Here is a 23454-nt window from a genome sequence, read left to right as displayed (position 1 = left end):
GATGATCAGTACCAGAAGGAGTAGTTGATAGGTGAGAAAAATTCTGAGGCAAGCAACTGCCCAGGCCTGTCATGCCCGCTAGTGGGATGGGATCTCCTGAATGCCCGTTATGGCCAGTGACCCAATGGGAAACAGCAACCAGGGAAGGGGCAAGAGCCATTTTCATGACTGTATCTATCACTGTTGAGGCACATACTGGTTCATCTTCAATGCAAACTAAAAGAAACTTCCAAATTACTAAAGGTCCTCACCATTGATGGAGGGATGTAATGGGCAGAGCAGGGAAGGCTATGGTTTCTGGCTATGGTAACACCCAGCAGTACGAACAAGCCCAAGAACCTTCTGCAGCATTGGGGACTACCTAATAGCTGCATCACTAGGAGAAAGGCTGCCTCACTGGCACTTTACTAGTCAGCTAAACTGCTAATCAAGCAACACCTTCACTGCAGAAATCTCAGTCATCTGTTAAGCAGCTTCCCCCAAAGATGTTGCTATTTTGTGCAACATACCCTGAGATTTAACAGAAACTCACTGAAATTCATCACTTCAGCCTGAATCCTGAATACTAAAACACAGGGTTTTTCTTTCCCAAAGGGCTCACATCTTTTCAAATTTATTCCCTCTTCTATTTGAGGATTTTTTGTGCATGTGTGGGGGTGGAGGGGGAAGGCATTAAAACAACTGTGATTTAGAACACAGGTAAAATGTTTTCATCATGGGCTAAAAAGTTTCCTGTAACATAACATTAGCCATCAAACAGTAAGGATTTAACTTTGCTTCTGAATAATTTAATAGCTCTTAGTTGCAAAAAATGAAAAATGAGAACATCTCACTGAAGCTAGACAAAGCATTAGAATATTTTGCTTTGATATGTAATCAGTTTATTCACATGAACTCAGTATAAGCAATTTTTCTAAATACTAATACAAAGAAGGTCTAAAGTCACTTCCGCAACTCTAAAAACCAAATTGGGATATAGTCATATACATATCCATATTTTAATTATTTTCATACTTAGTCAAATGTAATGCAGAAACTTGCAGCCTCTATATAGTTAGCTCTGGTTCCCAAATTAAAAAAAATGAGACACCTTTAAAATTCATTTATTTCACAAATCATTCATTTATACATTATCCACTTATTTTAGTAAAAAGTATTTAAGTCTGAAAGTAAAAAAAATTGTTTAAAATATAGCTTTTTAATAAAATCCAGCAAGTTTTTAACAGCTCTTTAACATGTTCTCACTAAACTTCTTCCATAAAGCACATGTATAGACATTTCAAAGCAGCCCAGAGTTATAACTTATCAAATCTTTACAATGTTTATAAAACTCTGTCTTTGGAAAAGCTTACAATGAATAACATGCAAACATAAATGGTACATTGCAAGTTTTAGACAAAATTGTAAATGAAATCTTTGTGCATGCTACCCAGACTCTAGTGGCTTGCCTACACTGAGGATTAAACTGTGTTACTGGACACAGTTTTAAATACTTTTAAGACTACTTTTCAAAAAGTATTTAGATGTACTTTTTGGTTAAAAAAAGCTAAAAGTTCCAGTGTAAAGAAACACAGTTTTGCCAATTTATTTTTAAAACTGTTACTAGTAAAAATGATTTAATCCCCCAACTGCAAAAGGCAGGGACAATGCTAAATTGTCACTAGGTATTTCAAGAGTATAAATGTATAGTTTTCTGAGCAAAATTCACAGAAGAATAGAAGTTGGCTTTTAAAGTGTACAGTGGTTCCTGTTTTTAATTTACTCTAGACAGGATGAGAAGCATTTAATCACAGCATCCCTTTAAAAAGAAAAAAAAGTCAGTTATTTGTATTTTTATTTACACACATCAGCTATTACATATATACATATTCTAATATTCTTTATACTAATATTCTTTATACTGTATTTCAAAATTACAAATATTATGGAAATTAAAGACAAAAATCATTCAATGGTTTATCAAGTGTAGGATCTCAACAGTCACAATACTATGAGTTAACGCAAAGGCTGGAGCCCATTCTGAAAGCTCAGATCTGCCAATACTGATTCCAAGTCTTCTGCACTGTTTACATTCAAGCACACGCTAAAATGCAGACAGTGTTAAATACGGTTCTGGAGCACGCCTGGTGCCTTGGCATAGGTCAAAGCTCTATTGCACAAAGGCTGGCCAGTCCGGGCAGGCTGCGGAGCGTGCCACAATCCAGACAAACAGCATAGCACAGGTGTTTTGAGTCCAAGCCACATCAGAGTTACAGACATACACATTGAAAAAAGCACAGGTTCAAGGGTTTGAAGTGCATACTAACAGTGCAGGATGAAGAGCAGGCTCAGCCTTAAGGTTTGAGAGATCTAAAGGGGTCTTTTTTCTTAACCAATAATTTGTAAACTCTTTTTTTCTGACCATTCTATTTGGATTACTCGCTTTAGTCTCCTTTATTTTTCATTTTTGCAAAGATATAGTTATTAATGAGCAGAATTTTTGTTTTTCAATTGTTAGCCAACTTGAAAAAGAAAGAAAATGCTATTATGATTGCTTAGGAGAGTTTTTTGGCTATGCAGGCAGGAGAGTCACCATTAATTCAAAACAAACAAAAAAACCACTAACAACCAAACCAGTGCTCAGAGTAAAACATTAACACGGTTAAAACAAGTAATTATAATTTTGTTGTAAATCAAGATATATGGATACTTTAAACAAGCCATCTAATACTGTTCTCTGACACCTAATATAGTTTAGATAACTATTTCTGTTAAGAAAAGCAGCATACAGAAGAAATTTATGATGGCATTCCACATCAGCAAGTAATTCAATAATCCCTAAAGAAATTACTAGGCAATTATTGCACTACTTAAAGCAGTCTGTGGAAAATACAGTCCTTTGGCCCATAAAATAAGACAAATAAAAAACAAAGAACTGAAGTGATGCATATAACCTAATGTTTTTCTGATCAGAACTGAGGGTAAGGAGGAAAAGGCCACTGACCATTAACTCCATTTGTTTTCTGCACAGAACAGTATATATTTAAGAAAAATCTGACACTACTGAGAATGTTGCACACATGGCCACAATAACTATAAAATTCAAAATACTAAATCTGACTGGGAAAGCTTCATATGTCAGCAATAGTAAGATGACAATTTGAAGTATCATTTCCTAGAAAGTATTTAATTGCTTGTAACTATCTTGAAAATATCAACTACCTTAAATTATGATTTAATTCTTCCTATGCCCAGTCTGAAGCTATAAAAAAAAGTCTGTACTACAAACATTTTTCTGTACGGTTACAGAAACACAACAGAAAGACATGAGATGAAAGGACAGACAGAAAATACTTTGCATTCATTTTCCCTTTCACCAGGGAAAACCTCATTAAATAGGATATATATTAGAAACACTTTATTCTGACATTTAAGAATGCACTGTTGGAAAGACCAAATTACATAAACTTGAAACATTAGAGAAAAATACATTCTTAAGCTTGTTTACTTGCATGTGGTTTCACTAGTTTTCTTTCCCATTTTGTGCACAATAGTAAAAAGAAAAAGGAAAGCATGCCAAAAAGAAAATGAACACAAAGCATTGCTTTTGTCTCTCCTACAAGTGAGAGGAATTCAGAAGCAGACTTAGCAGCTGAAACTATCCTTTTTTGCCTGCTTCTAATTAAGCAGATCTCAGACCTGTTTAAGTTATCTTTAAGTACTGTAAAAATGACTACTACATCAATAAATTTTTAAAATCACTGGAGAATTAAACAATATTTATTTTCAGTGAAGAAAACTAGAAAGAAATTAGAGCTTTAGTGAGGAGAACTACCTTGCACTTTGTATTTAAAATCTAAATTAAGTATTACTTTGAGTTCAACTATGCCATTTTCTAAAAATTAAAATGAAGAGAAGGAGGTTACGTTTTTTGCACATACTGAATTTAGGGACTAGTTCCCCTTCATAACATAAAGATAGCTGACTTTTGTTAATATGGAGGTAATTACACAGACTCACCTTGCAAAAGGAATATATGACAGACTATACCTGAAAAAGAGCAAAACATATATATGGAAGAGTTTTCATGTCTTTCCTAGAGCCCAATTATTTCACTTTAGCCCAGCATTAAGAAAAGCAATCTGTTCTAAGAAAACATCAAACAAGATTACTTATTCAATTTAATGCTTACTTGAAAAAAGAAAGAAAAAAAAGACTTGATAAAAACTAAATGTACTGCTAAGGGTTTCCTGATTTGCAGTTTCCTTGGGGTTTTTTTTGTTTGTTTGTTTCTTAATGTAATTCATAACTTCATTGCTCGTAAGTTCAGCTTAAAAACAAGTGAGATTTACTATCACTAACAGATTCAAAAGGGATGGAAATTTCTGGGAAAACCATCCTTCAAAGACAATAGAGACAACCTTTTCTAATTTAGAAGACAGTATATCTAGTTATGTAAATACACATCTAATTATATTATTTATCTATGCCATAACTGTGTCACTTATCAGCTGACATTCCATCATCTGAAACTTGCTTCTCACAAAACTAAAGGCTATGTTTTATTCTCATGCCTCTTGTGCTCAGGCTATAGGACAGTTAATAAACATGGAACTGCTGAGTGTAAACACGTAGAACATGGTTTTAGCTAGTGGTCCTCCCTCTATCTAGTATCAAGCATTTACCCGGGTCTAGCACAATGCCAAACAATCCCTATCCTGAATAAATGGTTATTTGTCCTCAGATCCAAGTGCAGTGTGGTTCCTGCATTCAGGACAAGTTGGAACAAGAACAGTGATGACAGTGGATCGAGTTAAGAGTTAGTACCAAGTAACTCACCTGGGCCAAGGACACTGAGTAAACTCAGTTTTATCTCTATGGAAAAGGCAGTAACTTTTAAAACTGCAACCAGGGTTGTAAGCATTCACCTAACTATGACCACAAACTCCCAGGTGTATCCCTTGGGTGTATCTAGATACTCATAGTACCTATTGCACTAATATATCCCCCTCACGCCCACCTGCCCCTTCCCCAGTGCTGCTGAATATTCTTGAGGGGTTGGTAGAGGAAGAGCCCCTATGAAACAGGATTTAGTTTCTTCCACTTCAAAAATGAAGGTTTAGTTAAAACTCAAAAAAGAGGGAAGTAATCAAAAGCAGGGCATATGAATATATACCTCATGGTGTTACTTTCCTAACAGAGTATAAAGCACAAGAATTTGTGGTTTTGCATACATAATCTAAACAGAAGGCCTAAAAGAGTTCAAAGAATAATACATTTCAGAATATACCTAAAATTACTGTTTTGCAAGATAACTGCATATAGATTTTGCTGAAGTTATATAACCTAGCTAAAAAGAATGTGTGATTTCAGGCTAGCATCTGAGCACAGTTACATTATGCAAAATGTGTGTATATATATAGGTATATGATCATATGTGTACAGGGGTAGGGAGAAGAAGTGAAAATGAATTTTAAGTATCTTACCAGGTCATTGCCAAGAACTGCAATATGCAGAATAACAGTGCCAAACCTTTTTTACCCCACTAAGTCAAAACAAAACAAACATGGCAAGTTAGTTAATTTTGCATCAGTCTATAAACAAGTAAAACAGCCTGTTGAGCCAAAAGTTCAGTTAATTGATGGTGCCCCTTGTCTTAATTATTCACCCCTTCCCATTCTTACAATTGATTCATTTCATTTTATCTGTCATCCCATTAGCACGACTATGAAAGTCTTCTCTAGTTTTAAGTGTTTAACGCATCAATACTAACATTTCCACTGTCATTCATAATGCTACTTCTGCAAATCAAAATAGAAGTTCACTTCAGTTACATATTTACTTCTGTGTAATACATATTGATACCTGAATTATCAAAACGACTGTAATGCCTGAAGATACCTGAAGTTCCAACTCTCTTCGTCTTATCTGTTTAATGTTCTATATCTGTGGTTTTGAAAGACCACTACACATTTTCTAAGAGAAGTACAAATCACTTTAAGATAAAAATATATTTTAACTTGCTTTTCTTAGCTCTTACTCAAGGGGTCTGCAGACTGAGAACTGATGTTCTAGGTTTTGCATTCTCATCTGCATCACATGCCAGTGGAAGAGTATATTTGCTTTGAGTGTGCTGGCTACATCGCTCCACCCAAATTCAACTGCAGGGGAAAACACAAATACCACGCACTACAATACTCAGCAGCTCATCTCTCCTTTACAATTGAACTGAATTTTAATACAATCAATAAGCTAGCTGAGCAACAACGCCCTTTAGAGGAATAAAACATTCTCACTTACCCAGAATACAGCACACAGCGTCAATATTAGAGAAAGCTGGGGGGAGATGGGAAGAGAGAGAGGAAAAAAAGAAAGAATGAATATTCACATATACAACAAAGCAACTATAGCACCACTTTCATGATTTCATTGGGTAATCAGCATTTTCAAGAACTCATGAAACAAGTAGACACATAGTGACTATATTTTGAATTTTGTGTAAAACAATCACAGAATGGTTGAGGTTAGAAGGGACCTCTGGAGATCATCAACCCCCCTGCTCAAGCAGGGTCACCTAGAGCATGTTGCCCAGGACTGTGTCCAAACAGCTTTTGAACACCTCCAAGGAAGGAGACTCCACAACCTCTCTGGGCAACCTGTTCCAGTGCTCAGTCACCCTCACAGTAAAGAAGTTTTTCCTCATGTTCAGACAGAACTTCCTGTGTTTCAGTTTGTACTTGTTGCCTCTTGTCCTATCCCCGGGCACCACTGAGAAGAGTCTGGCCCCACCCTCTTTACATCCTCCCTCCAGATACTTATACATGTTTATAAAATCCCCCCTCAGTCTTCTCTTATCCAGGCTGAACAGGCCCAGCTCTCACAGTCTTTCCTCATGAGAGAGATGCTTCAGTCCCTTCATCATCTTAGCAGCCCTTTGCTGGACTTGTTCCAGTAGCTCCATGCCTCTCTTGTACTGGGGAGCCCAGAACCAGACACAGTGCTCCAGATGTGGCCTCACCAGGGCTGAGTAGAAGGGAAGAATCACCTCCCTCGACCTGCTGGCAATGCTCTTCCTAATGCACCCCAGGATACCATTGGCCTTCTCTGCTACAAGGGCACATTGCTGGTTCACAGTCAACTTGTTCACCAGGACCCCCAGGTCCTTCTCCGCAGAGCTGCTTTCCAGCAGGTCAGCCCCCAACCTCTACTGCTGCATGGGGTTATTCCTCCCCAGGTGCAGGACCCTGCACTTCCCTTTGTTGAACTTCAAGAGGTTCCTCTCTGCCCACCTCTCCAGCCTGTTGAGGTCCCTCTGACTGGCAGCACAGCCCTGTGGTGTCTCAGCCACTCCTCCCAGTTTTGTATCATCAGCAAACTTGCTGAGGGTGCACTCTGTCCCTCCATCTAGGTCACTGATGAAGAAGTTGAACAGCGTTTTCCAAAGCACAAAGGATGTGTTCCATGGCCAGAAGGGCTGGGACAAGTGTTTAGAAGAAAGGGGAAGCAGGAACTGACTTCAGGAACCAGAAGCAGTATAATCATATCAGTACAGTTCTATGTTCTATCTATTGAGAGGTTGGCCAAGATGATAATGTTTGCATTAATGCAACTAGATAGTCTAGGAACTGCTTGTTTAGCACACCATTCAGTAGACAGTATCATTTTGAATCTAGTATTCATAACACCAGCATCTGACAAGATAGTTATTTGCACTGTAATGAACAATCTATTATTAAAAACATCCATTCATAATTACTGTATTTAGCAGACACAGGCCCTGCTTCTGCCAGTGTTTTTTTAATCTTCCAATAATAATGAAAAAAAGCCCACTAGGGAGCAGCTGTCTTATACACAATGAAAAAGCTCACATGAAGCTTTATTCAAGCTATTTATACAGCTCTTTTTTACTTCCTATCAGCTGGCAGTCTGTACTTAAAATTGCAAATACAATCTCTTAGGATTAAAAAAAAAATCCTATTCATCCTACCCTTATAGTAGACTCCTACTAAAATACAGCACAAGCACCTGAAAACTGGAGTTTCCTTACAGAATAAGCAATGAAGACTTTTGCTAGAAATGTAAGCTCCCCTGTGTAAGATTCACAAATGTATTTTTTTTTTTTTTTTTGCATATCTGATGGAACATTACCCTGATATGGTTTACTGTGCCAAATTAATCACAACATTGGTACAAGCTTAACCATCACTTGTAACTTCTTTTTTCACTAAATCTCGCCTGGCTCCCACCATTTGTCATTACAGCTAGCAAAACAGAATGAAGCCCTCAATTTTTTTATTTTCACTGAAAAGGAAATTTTGGTGTTTTATTAAAAACAACCCCAAAATAACAGACTACTATGAATTTTTCCAAACATATTTGCAGCTCCTGAGTTGCCTGCAATTCTAGCTTTCTGCTAGGCAACTCAGAGAGCAGGATTCCAAAATCTTCTCAGCCACCAAAGAACCTTTGCTCTTGTCAACCTGCACTAGAGAGCCTGGATCAGTTTTCTGATGGGGTGGGGGAGAAAACAGTCAAATTCACCAAAAGTTTGGTTTATAAGTTTTCCAGTTCTTTTCTACATCACTGAACTTTTCCATCTAAACATTTTTAGCTTGCATCCAACATTCTTGTTCCCTGGTAGAGGAAACCTTTTATCCCTTCTTTTCCCAACCTTGTTGGCACCTTCTTTGCACAAGTAAGTGGATTAGTCCGTGACATTTTTTCCTACGCTATTCTCCTAACTGCCTTATCTCCTTGAGGTGTCTTGATTCCATAACTAAAGCAGGCTATTTTCTGTGTTACCCTCTCTGTGCACAGTGGATGATGGCTGCAGGATAACACAGGAAATAGTTCCTGTGCTGGCTGTTTTAGTGTCTGGTTTTGGCCCTCAGCTTGACCAGCAAAAGGCCAGAGAGCTGTAAAGTGCTGTTTTTGCTCAGCAAATGCAGTTTCTAGAGAATAGGAGATATTCTTTTTACTGCAGATGTATGAAACTTAACTTTCCTAGGACTTCCAACTTAGTCAAATTTGCCACTGACAGCAAAAAGTTACATTTTAACAAAGTTCAGAGTCCCAGCAAGGATCAAGTCACCTCTCCAAAGGAAGTGGGAAAACATGAGCTTCTCAAACGAGAAGACTGTCATGTTTTTTTTCACGTGGGTTTGTGAGAAGAGAATATACAACCCATATAGCAGCAGTCCAGAAACAGTTCATGAAGGGTTTCTTATCCACACTAGCTGCAATCAATTAGAAAAGGAAGCTATATGATAGGGAGAACAAAACAGTCAACTAAACTTCAAAAATAAAAGTTGAGAGAAATCAGAAGGAACAAGAAAGAAAAGTAGTACAAAATAGAGAAAGCAACAGAGGCAGAAACACGGTTTTTAACTAGAGAGGTTTTGGATAGGGATTGTGAGAAGGAGGGGGAGACAGTTTTTCCTTCCCTCTGGCAGAGGAAACGATGGTCTTAGAAGTAAAGGAGCCAAGGACCTGACAATGGAGAAGTATGAAGTTGAACAGGTGGTTTCCTGGACTCTGGGGAGAGAAACAATTTTTCCCATTGCTTTGAAAGTACTGAACCACTAAGCTATACAGACAGAGCTGTAACTGACAAACAACTGTCAAGTTAAACTTGGTCACCACAACCTTTTGACAAGAAATGAAAAGTCTTCCTGTAGCCCTGTTCTTGAAAAAGTAGTTTTAGAAAACAAGTTTAAAAATAATCAACCTAATATTAACATTTAGTAAGAAATATTTAGTATGGAGTATTTTACTCCAAATGATTAGGTTAACAAAAGCATAACCAACAAAAAACACAGGCTCACAGGAAGGAATTAGGTAATCTTAATGATATACGCAGCTATCAGCTTGATTATCATCATTCCGTATAAACAAGATATGGATTGAGAAATATTGTCCCTTTAGTAAAGCATCAAATTTAGCTTTGAAACTAAATGAAAAACTTTTCAACGAGAGGAAGTAGAGAAAAGGTAGTAAAATATAGTTTACCAGCATCACAACTGTAGCTATCAACCTCGTTGGCTCAAACATTGCCTTCAATTGCTTCAGGGGCCCCATCAGGAAACATGTGCTAATGGGAGATGAAAAAACAAAGAGTAAGCTGCTTTCAAAAAAAACTTTGCAAAAGATCACAACAGGTAATTAACCAGTTCTCCAGCAGTTAGATCACTATACAACCTAAGAAAGGCATTTCAATATTCAACAACAGACACCTGTAGCATAAAAGGTGAAATACCCCACGAATTTGGTCCTGGAAACAGCATACATATTGAGTCACCCTTGGCTATGAACTTCCTTTGAGAGCCTTACTAGTTATAGCATAGGGATAGCAATTAAAAGTCTAGTAAATTTCATTTTGAAACTGCTTTTAAATTTGACTTGGGAAATGAATACTAACACCAAATGTCTGTAGAAAACTTCCACTTAAACTTCCTATCCAGGTAGCTTGCAAGTAACTACAGTCAAGACTACGGGGAGCTCTAATTCTTTGCCCAAATTCAGCAAGCAAGCACAAGAACAAAAAATTTCAATAGTTTGTACTGAATCCTTCAGCTTTCCTTTGCTGTGTAGTTATCTGAAGGAAAAATGAAAATAATCAGCAACTCTGGGCCCTGCTTGTTTCTGCAAACCAGAAGATGTGAGCAGGACAGCAGACTTTAGTCTGCTCAGGAATCTGCTTGGAAGAATCCCATGAACACAGTCTGGAGGGAAGACGGGTCCAAGAGAGCTGGCTGATTTTCAAGGATCACCTCTTCCAAGCTCAAGAACGGTCCATCTCAACAAGCAGAAAATCAAGCAACGGCAGCAGGAGGCCTGCAGGGATGAACAAGGCGCTCCTGACTAAACAGAAGCATAGAAAGGAAGCATAAAAGAGGTGGAAGCAGGGACAGGCGACCCAGGAGGAATACAGAGACACCATCTGAGCATGTAGGGGACATGCATGGGGTTAGGAAAGCTAAAGCCCATCTGGAGTTGATACAGGCAAGGGACATGAAGGGCAACAAACAGGAAAGGCTTCTGTAAATACATAAACGGCAAACAGAAGGCTAGGGAAAACATGTATCTGCTGCTGAATGGGGTAGGGTTCCTGGTGACAAAGGACATGGAAAAGGCAGAGGTACTCAATACCTTCTTCATCTCAGTCTTTACTGGTATCTTCAAGATACCCCCTATCCTCAACAAGGGCAAGAAGGAGGATCCAGCAAACTACAGACCAGTCAGACTCACCTCAATCGCTGGGAAGGTGATGGAGCAACTGATCCTCCTGGAAACTATTTCCAGATACATAAAGGACAAGAAGGTGACCAGAAATAGTCAGCATGGATTTGTGAAGGGGAAAAATCATGCTTAACCAATCTGATAACCTTCAGCAATGAGATGATGGGCTTGGTGGATGAGGGGAGAGCAGCAAACATTGTTTATCTTTAGTGAGGCTTTGGACACTGTCTCCCATAGCATCTTCAAAGACAGGCTGATGAATTACAGGCTAGAAAAAGAGACAGTGAGGTGGGCTGAAAACCAGCAAAACTGCCAGGCTCAGAGGGTTGTATCAGCAGCACCAAATCCAACTGGAGGCCAGTCACTAGCGGCACCACCCAGAAGTTGATACTGGGGCCAATCCTATTTTAACATCTTCATTAATGAGGTAGATGACAGGACAGAGTGCACCATCAGCAAGTTTGCTGATGATACAAAACTGGGAGGAGTGGCTGATACACCAGATGGTTGCCATTCAAAGGGACCTCAACAGGCCAAAGATGCCAGCAGAGAGGAACCTTATTTAATTCAAAGGGAATGTAAAGTCCTGCACCTGGGGAGGAATAACTCCATGCACCAGTACAGGCTGAGGGCTGACCTGCTGGAAAGCAGCTTTGCAGAGAAGGAACTGGGGGTCCCTGGTGGACAAGTTGGACAGGGATCAACAACGTACTCTCATGGCAAAGAAAGCCAACAGCCTCTTGGGCTGTACTACAAAGAGTTTTACCAGCAGGTTGAAGGAGATGATCCTTCCCCTGGTGAGGCCACAGCTGGAATGCTAGGTCCAAATCTAGGCTTTTCAGTACATGAAAGACATGGACATACTGGATTGCATCCAGTGAAAGCCCACAGAGGTGATTAAGGGATAGAAGCATTTGACACACAAGGGGAAGCTGAGAGTTGGGGCTGTGTAGCCTGGAGAAGAGTTGGGGGGATCTTATCAGTGTTTATGAATACATGACAAGAGGGTGTAAAGAAGATGCAGACAGACTCTTCTCAGTGGTACCCAGTGACAGTACAAGAGGCACTGGACACAAATTGAAACACAGCAAATTCCATTTAAATGTAAGAAAACTTTTTCCACTGTGAAGGCCGTTGAACGCTGGAATGGGTTGCCCAAAGAGGTTGTAGAGTCTCCATCCTTGAACATATTCAAAACCCGACTAGACACGGTCCTGGGGAACCTGCTCTAGGTGATGCTGCTTGAGCAGGGCCAGTTGGACCAGACGATCTCCATATGTCCATTCTAACCTTAACCATTTTGTGGCTCTGTGAACCAACAATTCATACTCAAAGCAATAACTCTTCTAGCTTCAAGTATATAACACCAGTCTCTTCCAACCCTCTTCTTGAAGCCACTCTACTTTGCAGAACATATTCAGTGAGAGAGTGAGAATGACTCTAGCCTTGTGGTCTGAATGCTTCACTGTGGAGTGGGAAACCTAAGTTTAACCCCCTACTTAGAAAATTTATATGAAGTGAAACAGAGTCATTTGGGGAGTGAGAGCTCCCACCCAAAACCAGTCATAAGCCTGGTAAACCAAGCATCTTCTAGGATGGAAGAAATATGAGGATAAGTCTCCCAGGAGGAGACTGAACCATAGTCCCCCACATTAGATGCTCTCCTGCTAGCAGCTTTGTGAATACATACCCTTCTCTTCATTTTAAGACACATACATAGACCTCAGAAATCCATAAATTAAAAAAGCATTTTCTCAGTTTAATAGGAAAAAAACATTTAAAATTCAGTTCAATCCAAACTAACTTTTCTCAATGTTCTTATCTTGACTGCTGGGCCATAAAATTAAAGAGAAAGATTTTTAAAAAGAGACCTGAAGAACTAGAAGCAAGTAATAGTCAGGTAGTGGAGGGATAGGGATGATAAAAACATGGTGGAAAAAATGAGGGAGGTTCAGGCCACATAAAATAGGCAGAAAAATATAGAAAACAAAATGAATTGATGTTTGCTTGATTAGCATTGAAGGATAGACATTGCAACAAGAACATCTTCAGAGATGTGAGAGAATCCAAAGGGAGCAGAAAGGCTGAAACAAAAACCTAGGGGTCCTCCACTTACACAGGGTATTTCTTATATACAACACATTTTGTAGGAAATGTGCCCATAGGCTTGGAAAAGGATCAAATAAGTACCACCATTTTCATGTTTGAGGCTAGAAGTTTTAGTAAAAACAGGCTAAACAGATTATATACTAGGTGTGGTAACTGCATTTTTGTTTTAAATCCACACTTGCAAACAAACTTGAAAGTCCAAGTCTCCTTGTCAGTCTGAAGTTTTATTGTCATTTCTTACTGTTTTCTGAATGTGTGCCTCCTGATGATATGTAAAAGGACAACTGAAAGGGAAGGGCGCTTCTTTTTATTTTTAATTCTAGTTGGAGCCCAGATTAAAGGTTATTTTCAGCATTCTCCCAAAAGAAATACCATTCTGTAAAACCTTTCCTCTTGGTTCACTGAGAATTAGACTTACTGATTAGTAGTGAGTTGCTAGAATTTTAATTTTATTTGAAGCAGTGAAAACACACCCCGAGGTACTAGGAAAAGCCACATACATCCTGTATGAAAGCACAGGAAAAAGGTACGTATACCGCGATAGAAAGGGAAGACTTAATTTTACCTATCTCCAATATTTTTTCATCATTTAATATGAGATGCAACAGTTAAGCAAAATGATAGACACTATTCCAGAAAAAAAAAAAATCTCTGTCCCCAAACAAATTAGTTGAGGAAAAGCAGTATACTACCATATTTCTCAAATACTTAAGTCATATTGTCCAAGTTTTAACAGACTAACAATACTTTGGCTCAGGAGTTCAGTGACTTGACTGAGGTCACAGAGCCCATGAAAGCCAAGACCAGAGGTTGAGTCCCATGCCTGTGCTTTAACTATGCCAAGATAGTAAGAGGAGGAGGACAAACAGAAAACTGAGAATACTTCAACTGACTCATTATCAACATTCATTAAGATCTCTTCTTTCACCATTTCAAAGACATATAAGAAGCAAGATCGTTTTAAATCCTAGGAGGTTTCTTCTGAAGTTACCCACAGAAAACAACATTTGCTATTCCTTTCCCAGAGAAGAAACATTCTGCAATAATCTTTTAACTGACTGCTACAGGGGAATACTGCAAAGAACTGAGCATAGAGTTTAAAAACACAAGGTGAACAATTTTATATTCTGCCTGGCCTCATATTCAAAATGAGGATTTCCTGAACCTCTCCTTTTTCAAAGTGTTTTCCAAGAAAAAGGAAGGTGTCCTTGTTAAAAGCAAGGGGACTCTTCCAGTAACAAGATGTCTACAGTGGGCAGACTACCAATTTGTTGGCAAAACTGAAGTACCTCTGTAACTAGCAGAAGGAAGCTGCAAAAAGTACAAAACATTCAGCCAGCAACTCGTTATTCATCCTTCACATAGCAATCACGATGTCTATGAAATAATCATGTAAGACATACTACTGGGGCAAGAACAAATGAATAACTGATATTCTTTAATTGTGATTATCTTAAAACTATACAATAAATAAGATTTTATGCTATTAGCATTCCAACATGAAATCAATGTTGTTTATACAAAGTTGTTGATACACAAAATAAATAGACACCATTTTACAGTAAAAGGATGCAGAAACATAGATGAAAATGAGAGCATTTTCTTATCAATAATAATTAAGAAAGCATACCTGGCTAATGCAGCAATATTTCCCAGCGTATAGAACACTGCAAAAAGTTTGATTCCCTTTGGAAGCCATAGCAATGCTGTTCCCTACACAAGATAGAATATTTGAATGTTTGTAATGAGCTAAGTCATCTAATTTAAAATGCACAGTCCATACTTATTTTCAGAGACTCTGAAGAATATCTTCCTAACATACCTAACATATACCAGCAATATACTGTTCTCAGAAATTTGTAGTAGCCAATATTAAGCACGCTTCTATTGCCACCTGCTGGCAAAATAGTGTATTGATTTAATGTATTTAGCAATATATTTTACAACTATGCAATGTTTACTTAGGTCTTTGAGACAGTTTCAGTTTTGCTGAGATCCCCAACTACAGGTGATGATTATACACAAAGGGAAAAATGTCATAAAAAGCCACACTAACATCTACAACCGCTCTTTTTCCTCCAATCAACCATCTAGTCTCAGCCTAGCTATGTACAGAATCTGAAAAGAAATACTGTAAAACTAGTCAGACACCTTATTTCTTAATTCCAGTAAAACACTAAAAATCCAAAGTTTTCTGCTGATCATAATTATTTTTAAGATGAGGGAGAAACAGAGCCTAAACTACAATCAAAACACTTTGTGATGCGGACACAGTGTCTCCTTCAAAAAAAAAAGTCTCTTATATAAGCAACTACATACTACCCAATTGCAATTTCAGTGGCAATCTTTGGGGTCAGTTTGCACAGAGTACAGTACAGGCAACCACAGAAAGTGGCAAGGGAAGATTGTAACAAGGAAAGGCTACCCTTTGCAAAGACTACATTGAAAGAAAATACACCACTTGTTTGCAATACTGGTCAGCCAAGAACCTAATATATCTACCTGGCTATGGACATATGAAATCTAAAGATCAGTTACAGTCCTGCAAGGGACTTCTTGAGTATTTCTGTGAGGGCCTCCTTGGTGCTGGGGCACAGGTCCACAACCTGAAATGGAAAAGGGGGAACAGGGAGCTCCCAGATACATGAGGCAAAGCTTAGCAGGGCAGCTGCCTCCAAAGCTCTCCAAGACACAAGGTCCACAAACACACTACTGGAGTCTTGATTGTTATCTATCAAGCCCAAAAGAACTAGCAGAAAAAGAAAAAAAAACAGTAAGTGAAAGCCTTTGATCTGCTGTCTCCAAGTCTCATGCCACATGATACAGACTAGGCACAACGCTTAAAGCCTGAAAAACAGCAGCAAAGAGTAACTGTAATCTGTCCAGAAACTGGTGTTAAAACACAAACCTGCTGTGTACTAAAATTCATAATTATATTGGTTAAATATACCTTGCTGGGAGAGGCGTGAAGGGAAGCCAACCAGCTGTCACTCAAGTAACCTAAATACTGTAGATTCTAACCCAAACTTCAGCTCCCTCTTTAGGAATTGCACCTTCTATACAACATGCAGCTGGCCAGAATTTGTGCCACTGTACTTAGTATGGATTCAATATGAAGAATACCAACCTCTAGTTCCTTTACTGAACGGATTATCACTGAAATAAGATCTCTCACAGATAAGACCACCAGTAGTTTAGGTTTACCTCCAGGTCTCAAGAAGCCTTAATGAACTGCAAGTCTGGATAAGGAACCAGAGTGTTCCACCTGCAGAATCCAGCAAGTCACTATCCTTTAATATCTACCTCAAACAATAAACAGGCTGCTTCTCCACAACTGCTTCTTCCTCCCTATCAAACATGTCTCTTTGGTTTTGAAAGATTTCATGCTAAATGACAACAGAGCAGTAGTAATTTAAACAAAACCAGAAGCTAACACAGACAAGGATAGACAAACTCCTCCACCCTATTACCAGCATTTATTACAAGTCAAGGCAACCTTCCTGGCAGTCACCACAAAACCTGCAAGTGTCTACCTCGCACACTAGCCAAAGGGCTGCCTCCTAGCTTACATCAAAAGACATGTTCTGTGAAGAACTCAAATCCAACTGATCTTCGTTGAAAAGATCACATTAGGAAAGAAAATTAATAACCCTCCCCTGAACCCTCAATCCAAATACTTCCCCTAAGCTTATTTCACCTACTGCTGGGACTTTACATGCAGATGAAGAACTTCTCTGTAGCACAAGTTACCCACGTCACACTTTGCTAGACCAATCAATTAAAAGATTTCAACTTGTAACTGCAAACCTGAGCCTCCTACCAACATTTCAAGTTCAAGACCTGAGCAAATGCTTTGCCAACCCCAAAGCCAACCACGGCGCAGCTTTTCCAAGTGTCAACACGCTACCACAGTCATTATCTAACGATTTGCGAGTGTGAGGCGTAGTGCTTGCAGTTTCTTAAGCTTTCCCCCTTCTATGAAAGTGTATGAAAATAAGACTTATTACTAAACAAAAGCTCTTTCCTAGTATGCCACACAGAATATTACATTAAAACTAGTGTATCTTGGCAGTGTTCAGGCCTTTAGTAAGAAATTTTATTACCCTACAATAATGACTTTGTCTCCTTTGAGAGGAAGAAAGATGGTCAAAAATATAATTTACAGAACAGCAGCCCCCCCCCCAGTAATTATATATTTTAGTGTCCAATTATATTTATGGATACAAAATTTAGGTTTCATGATATAAAGCATACACAGAATTATGTATAAAGTGTTAATATTAATGAAATTCTGCTACAGAACATTAATAAAGTACTAGAAAAAACTTTACTTACAAGAATAGAACACGCAATGCCAGCAATAAAACATATGGCAAACCATTTGACTCGGGTACCAAAGCTGAGTGTTGAGGCATCGAGGACCTTGAAAGGAAGAGGGGAAAGGAAAAAAAAAAAGGGGGGGGGGTATTAGAAACAGTTTTGAACAATTTAAAGGACATGTTTTCTTTACTATTAAAGCACTCAATTGAAAATAAAATAATTTGTCTCAGACAAAAACAATTATTTAACTTGCTTAAGAAACATGACTGCTTGCATATTAATTAATTCCCAGTTTAAGAAGTTATGTTAGCAATTTGGTAAGCTATTTACAAAAACAAAAAAAAGACAAAACATGTAAATGTACATCATGGTACTTTAGCAATAATGCTCCACTGTCAAATAGACCTTCCCTTCCCCAGCTAATTACAACATCTGAGAATTCTCACATAATTGTTCCAAAGCAGAAATATGACTGGACCTTCTAGCAGTTTGCTGATGAACATCTCTATTTGTGCAGCATTGTATATGCCTACTGATATTACTACCATTTTCTGTTACTAGATAGAATCCACTGTTCCTACTAGTATGAGTACTTAGTGCAAGTATTACAATTCCCCTTCAATTACTGTTCCTTACAGGGAGAGGGAAGGTGTAGACAGATTAACACAACTTGTCTCATCCGGCAGCTCGCTTGCAGAAAGGAACAATTTGCTTCCTGCTTCTCCTGTGTAACTCCAGCACTTTTCAAACCCCTTCAATGAGCTGGGTGACTCAGCTCCTGAAGCTAGAGGAGAACTACCGTCCCTCTTACTTTGATGACTTAGTCCTATGCTAGACAAATGAGCAAAAACAGCTCAGCAAGAGTTTAGAAAAGCAGCAGTGCTAATACAAGGGAAGAGGTAGAGCCACATGGCTGGCACCAGAACAACCTCTTTCAGCAGCAGTGACTTGTTAGATCTGCTCAGCTTGTTTTTTCCAGCCACGCTGTGCATTTCAGCTTACTCCAAGTCACTAGAATTAAATATACTCTCTGTTCCAAGCTGGTCTATTAAGTAGATTGTTGCTTCAATTTACTTAAGATGATTGTAAAAGCTAACTTTTCAATTTATTTCAATCACACAAGCAAACTTGACCTCTCATTTCTGTTCCTGTTATCTATTTTACAGCTATTTTCAACTGAGTATTATTAATCAAATTTACAACAGCAGATAGATGAGTGATGTTTCTCCCATTCTCTTCAGAAACTTTTCCTTCAGGTAGTGGTAAGCAAATGAATGAAATTTGGTTGCTGCTTAGAATAACATCACATCTGTACAAATGAAGAATCCATACCCGATTTAATCAAAAGGGGCCACATACAAACAAACATTTATGGACTCTGATGAATCAGTATCCGAATGTGTGTCAAAGAATAGCTTGCTCTACTTCTTTCTACTTAGAAAAAACTACCAACCTTATTTAATCAAATCAAATATTTGGAATATTTAAGGTGCAGGGCATCAGAATACTAAAAATAATCTTCTACATTTGCATACTCATTGAACACAGTGCTAGAATACAATATAGTACTGAATTTTCTTCCCCCTTCTCTCTGTTCAGAAACTAAGACCAAACTTTCCAAAGGACTGAGGATGCAACTTACCTCATTAGGTCCAACTCTTTATCCTTATGTAAGCATTAAGGAAATAGACAAAAATAGTAACTGAAAGACAGTTTAGTATCTGAAACCATATTTGACAGCCATATTCATGAATGACTGTATGGATGGGGAGTGGAGGAAGAGCTGGTGGTACATAACCAAAGATACACATTTGAACCATGCTTTTAGCTGCATCTGTTCATGCAGCTAATCCCCTGTACACAAAAAAAAGTTAAAATCCTTTCAATTCCAGCTCAGAGAGGAAGGGCTGGGTGGGCTAAAACTATCAGTACACCCAACACATCACACACTTCAGATTTCCTGGAAAAGGGAGAGAGAGGATGAAGGCAAAACATTTCTTCAAGTTTATCAAGTACATTGTTGCTAATCAAATACCAAGACTGGAAGTAAAATAATAGTAGTGTTCTTGAAACATCCGCTCCTTGAAACAACTCTAAGGGAATTTCATTTTTCATATATATATTTGAAAAAAGATTCATCTTCATTTAAACCTGCAATGGTTATTCAGCGGAAAAAATGCCAAGAGCACAGACAAATGAACCGTAAAAGGCTCGGAAAAAAAAAAAAAGTCAGATTTAAAATACAATTTTAAAACCAGATTAATACATTTTATAGATTTAATTCTTAAAAGCTTGGATTGGCAATACCATGTGTACATGAACTGCAGGAAGATGAGCAGCAGCACAAGCAAGGGTTGCCAGATCTCAGCAACACAGTATTCACTGTAATGATAAAACTAAAGATGCTAATTGGCATTAAAATGAAGTCTGATCCTCCAGCCATTCCTGATACCATTACTATTTATGATATCAAGCTGAACCTAGTTAATGCAATAATTGAAACTTTGGAACTCCAGTTTCTCAATTGCATTTTCTTGGGTCCCAATGCATTTGGATTTAGTGGAAGCAATGGAAGTGAATACCTTTTTGAGATGTCTGTTTCACCCTTGTGGTGAAGCACCTTGAAGCAGAAGTGGAATAACAGGTACTTAGTTCAACAATTTAAAATACGGATTTCAGCTTGTGTTAAAATGCCAGGCTACGATCTGTAAAAGCTGAGGAACTGACCAAGTGCCTGTTCTGCCATGTCTACAACAAGAGCAGGAATATCTAAAAGAGGGGCAGTGAGACAGCCAGGAAAAGTAACAGAAGCTTAGTTTCTCACAACTAAATTCAACAGAAACTACGAATAAGAACCCTAATAAAACGTTAAGTCTAAGCTGTGTTTATAACAAAAGCAGTCAACAAAGTAAGTATGGTCAGCATATTTTTCTAGTATTGTCTGACATAAGCCATACGGCTCATCCCCAATTTCAGATAAAAATAGTTAGCACGACACTCTACAATATTTGCACTAGCAGTAGCTTTTACTTAGAAAAAAATGACAAAATTGCAATACAGATTCCACATCTGGAGAAAGATTCCCAAGAAGAGCTGTGAAGTGGGGTGGGAGGAAGGGAGGGAATTCCTATAAAACCTATCCTTCTTGCTATGCCACTTAGCAGCTTGTTTCTAAACAATTTAAAAAAATGGAGGGAAAAAAAAGAGAGAGAAGTCAGCAAACAGAAACCCTTAGTTTTCTATAGCTGGACTTTAATGCCAAACTCCTGGACAAGCAGCAAAGATTTTTACTCACAGGAGACTCCAAGAGAATATTAGATCAAAGAAATGACCAAGAGCATCCAGAAACCAAGATGAAATCCAAAGCAGAAACTGGAATCAGGAAGGCAGACTTCGCAAAACGTAAGGAATGGTCTTGCAATAGTCTAATACACAAGTTGCAACTGACAGAAAACTATATCTCTGTTGAATAGCAGATGCTTACTATGGACACCCAATAAATCAAACAAACAATAACCTGAAAAGCTGCCTTTGATCAAGAACATTTCTTGCATTTCTGATCATCTACCTAGGCTCACTTTCCCCCTTAAATTAATAACAGGCTTATTTTCCAATGTTCTAGCAGATACATATGTATTTTGAGAGAAATGTACAATACAGACTGTATAATCAGTTATAATAATAATATAATAATCAATTATAATAATAATAAACATGAGTTTCTTCTCAAGTGGGTACTTACTTTAAAGCAGATCTTTCTGATTCAGCTTCTCTGCTTAAAGCTCTTTCTGCACTATGCCAAAGGCGTATTGAGTTTCTATATTTGCTTCTCTAGCATACAGGATAGCTTTTAAATGTGTATGTATTCTTGCTATTTAAAGTCTTCTCAGGCTATAAGATCATTACATACAATAATCAAATTACATATAGCTTAGCTACTTAGCAACTAACATTTAACAAATGACAGTCTCAGCTCAGTTCCCTCTTTCTGAGGATATACATCTCAAGCCTAAAACTATTCAATGTTTAGGCATTTATCTTTTGACTGCTGCCTTGAAACAAACATCAAGTCTCTTCATTACTATTTGTGCCCCATATGAAATGTACCTGTAAATGGCAGATTAAAGGCTTATCTTGGAATTGATATCTTTTAGCGTGAAGATTAATAGGAAAACAAATATTTCTTTGATAAACCTTGAGATCAGATCAGGTGAAGCATCCCCAACAGTGGCAGCTAGCTCAGATGTGAAATGGCACAGATGCTAGGCTGCTTCCAGAACCACATCACGTCTGGACGCAATTTAGCTGCTTTACTGCGGCACAGAACCCAAGCTCATGAACCTTGCAGACCAGTAGCAACTCTGTGCAAAGCCAAACGAGGCCCAACAGCACCAGGCTGCTGGAACTAGTAGCATGTCACAGACACCAACTGTACTGAGGCTGTGCTGGCCCAGCAGGGTTTATTAGCTGTAGTCCAGATCCAGGCTGCTCTACAGTCCAGCTTCCTCCACCACACTCCAGTATCCTGTTGCAGACGGTATCAAGATCCTCTACGTTAAGGGGCACTTCAGCCTGCAGTCACACCAGATAACAGCTGACTGTATAAATGTGTAACTAGCTCTTTAAGAGCATGCTCAGAACTGCTTCAACCCCAGAAATGTAAGGTGCTCAAACACATTAAGAAAATAACTGAGGAAGATTTTAGGGGGAGGGGGAGGAATAAGAAAATTTAGTAGTACTTAAAGAGTATGGGGGGGGAACCCTTCAAAGCAAAAATACACAAAACTACCACCGTCCACAGAAAGTATATTTCCCTTTTGCAAGTTCAGAGGCATACAAAAATGGAGAAGCAATTTAAATAATTTATTGTTCAACTGATCATCAAGTACCAAGGCCGTATAGGAGAAAGACAGACACAACACAAGGAAACCCTGTTAACCGCGACCAAGATGTGGAAAACGAAACTAAAGAATCCCAAGCCACCAACACAACAAAAAACTTCTCCCCACGGCGAAACTTCGCCAAAGCGGCCATCGCCCAGGGCTCCACGATGAGTCTGCACCCAAACGGGACTCTTACTCCTGAGCAGAGCTTAGACTCCCTCGCCTCCAGCTCGCGTCCCGGTGCCCACAGTAAACTCTCGTCTCCCCTTCGCCTCCCCCTCTCTCCCACATGCAGACACGACCGCGCGCACAGACGTCTGTATGAGACACATACCCCACGGGGAGGGAGACGGGGGGCGGCCCAGGGGGCGTCTCGCTGAGGCAACGGACATCATCCCGGGCCCGAGGCGGCGAGGTTTCAGCGAGCCCTCCGCAGCGAGCCCGGGTCCCGCAGCCCCACACCGCCCCCCCACACACACATACACACACCGCGGTGGGGGGCGGGGGGAACCTCCGCGGGCCCCACGCGCCCCAGCTCGGCGGCGGTTATGAGCGGGCGGCTCCGGGGCAGCAGCGACCACCGAGGCCCCGGGGAGGAGGAGGCGGGGGGAGAGAGGGGGAGAGCAGAGCGATACCTGCACCGTCAGCCCCTGCTCCTCGTCGTCCTGCCCGCTCAGCACCCGCCGCAGCTTCTCCATCCTGTCGCTCAGGCAGGACTCGAGGCCGCTCCACTCCGCCGGGCCGAAGGCCCCACCGGACGTCACGAGGACACCCAACCGTCACCGCGCCCCGCCCCCAGGCCCAGGCCCCGCCCCCACCCTGCTTCCCAGCTGGGCGGTGACCGGTGAGGCGAGGGGAGAGCGGCGGTTGGGCGCGAGGCGCCGGCGGGGCCCGCGCCTGCGCGTGGAGCGGGGAGGGGCGACAG

The 23454-nt window shown here is 39.5% G+C and overlaps 1 protein-coding gene across 1 annotated transcript; it reads right to left on the bottom strand.

Moving 5' to 3' along the window:
* Positions 1-766: 766 nt before the first annotated feature.
* SFT2D1 (SFT2 domain containing 1) lies at positions 767-23302 on the bottom strand. The gene is made up of 8 exons (XM_067293500.1): positions 23165-23302; positions 17662-17748; positions 14957-15039; positions 9988-10069; positions 6280-6315; positions 5466-5524; positions 4000-4029; positions 767-1798 (listed from the first exon to the last, which is right to left on the bottom strand). Exons 1-8 carry the CDS (start codon positions 23225-23227, stop codon positions 1759-1761), a joined length of 480 nt encoding a protein of 159 aa, XP_067149601.1. The 5' UTR covers positions 23228-23302; the 3' UTR covers positions 767-1758.
* Between the last annotated feature and the right edge of the window lie 152 nt (positions 23303-23454).

This window comes from Apteryx mantelli, chromosome 3 (genome assembly GCF_036417845.1).
Source record: "Apteryx mantelli isolate bAptMan1 chromosome 3, bAptMan1.hap1, whole genome shotgun sequence".
Lineage (NCBI taxonomy): Eukaryota > Metazoa > Chordata > Aves > Apterygiformes > Apterygidae > Apteryx > Apteryx mantelli.
Note: the sequence above shows the minus strand (reverse complement) of the source record. Positions and strands in the feature narration are given on the sequence as shown.

What these genes read in the sequence shown, in the direction of transcription:
- SFT2D1 (XM_067293500.1), bottom strand. Translation starts at nt 23,227, where the DNA reads ATGGAGAAGCTGCGGCGGGTGCTGAGCGGGCAGGACGACGAGGAGCAG. An exon ending in AGCAGGGGCTGACGGTGCAG is followed by an intron (nt 17,749 to 23,164) that starts GTATCGCTCTGC and finishes CTTCCTTTCAAG; the next exon opens with GTCCTCGATGCCTCAACACT. An exon ending in TCATATATTCCTTTTGCAAG is followed by an intron (nt 1,799 to 3,999) that starts GTGAGTCTGTGT and finishes TTCTTTTTAAAG; the next exon opens with GGATGCTGTGATTAAATGCT.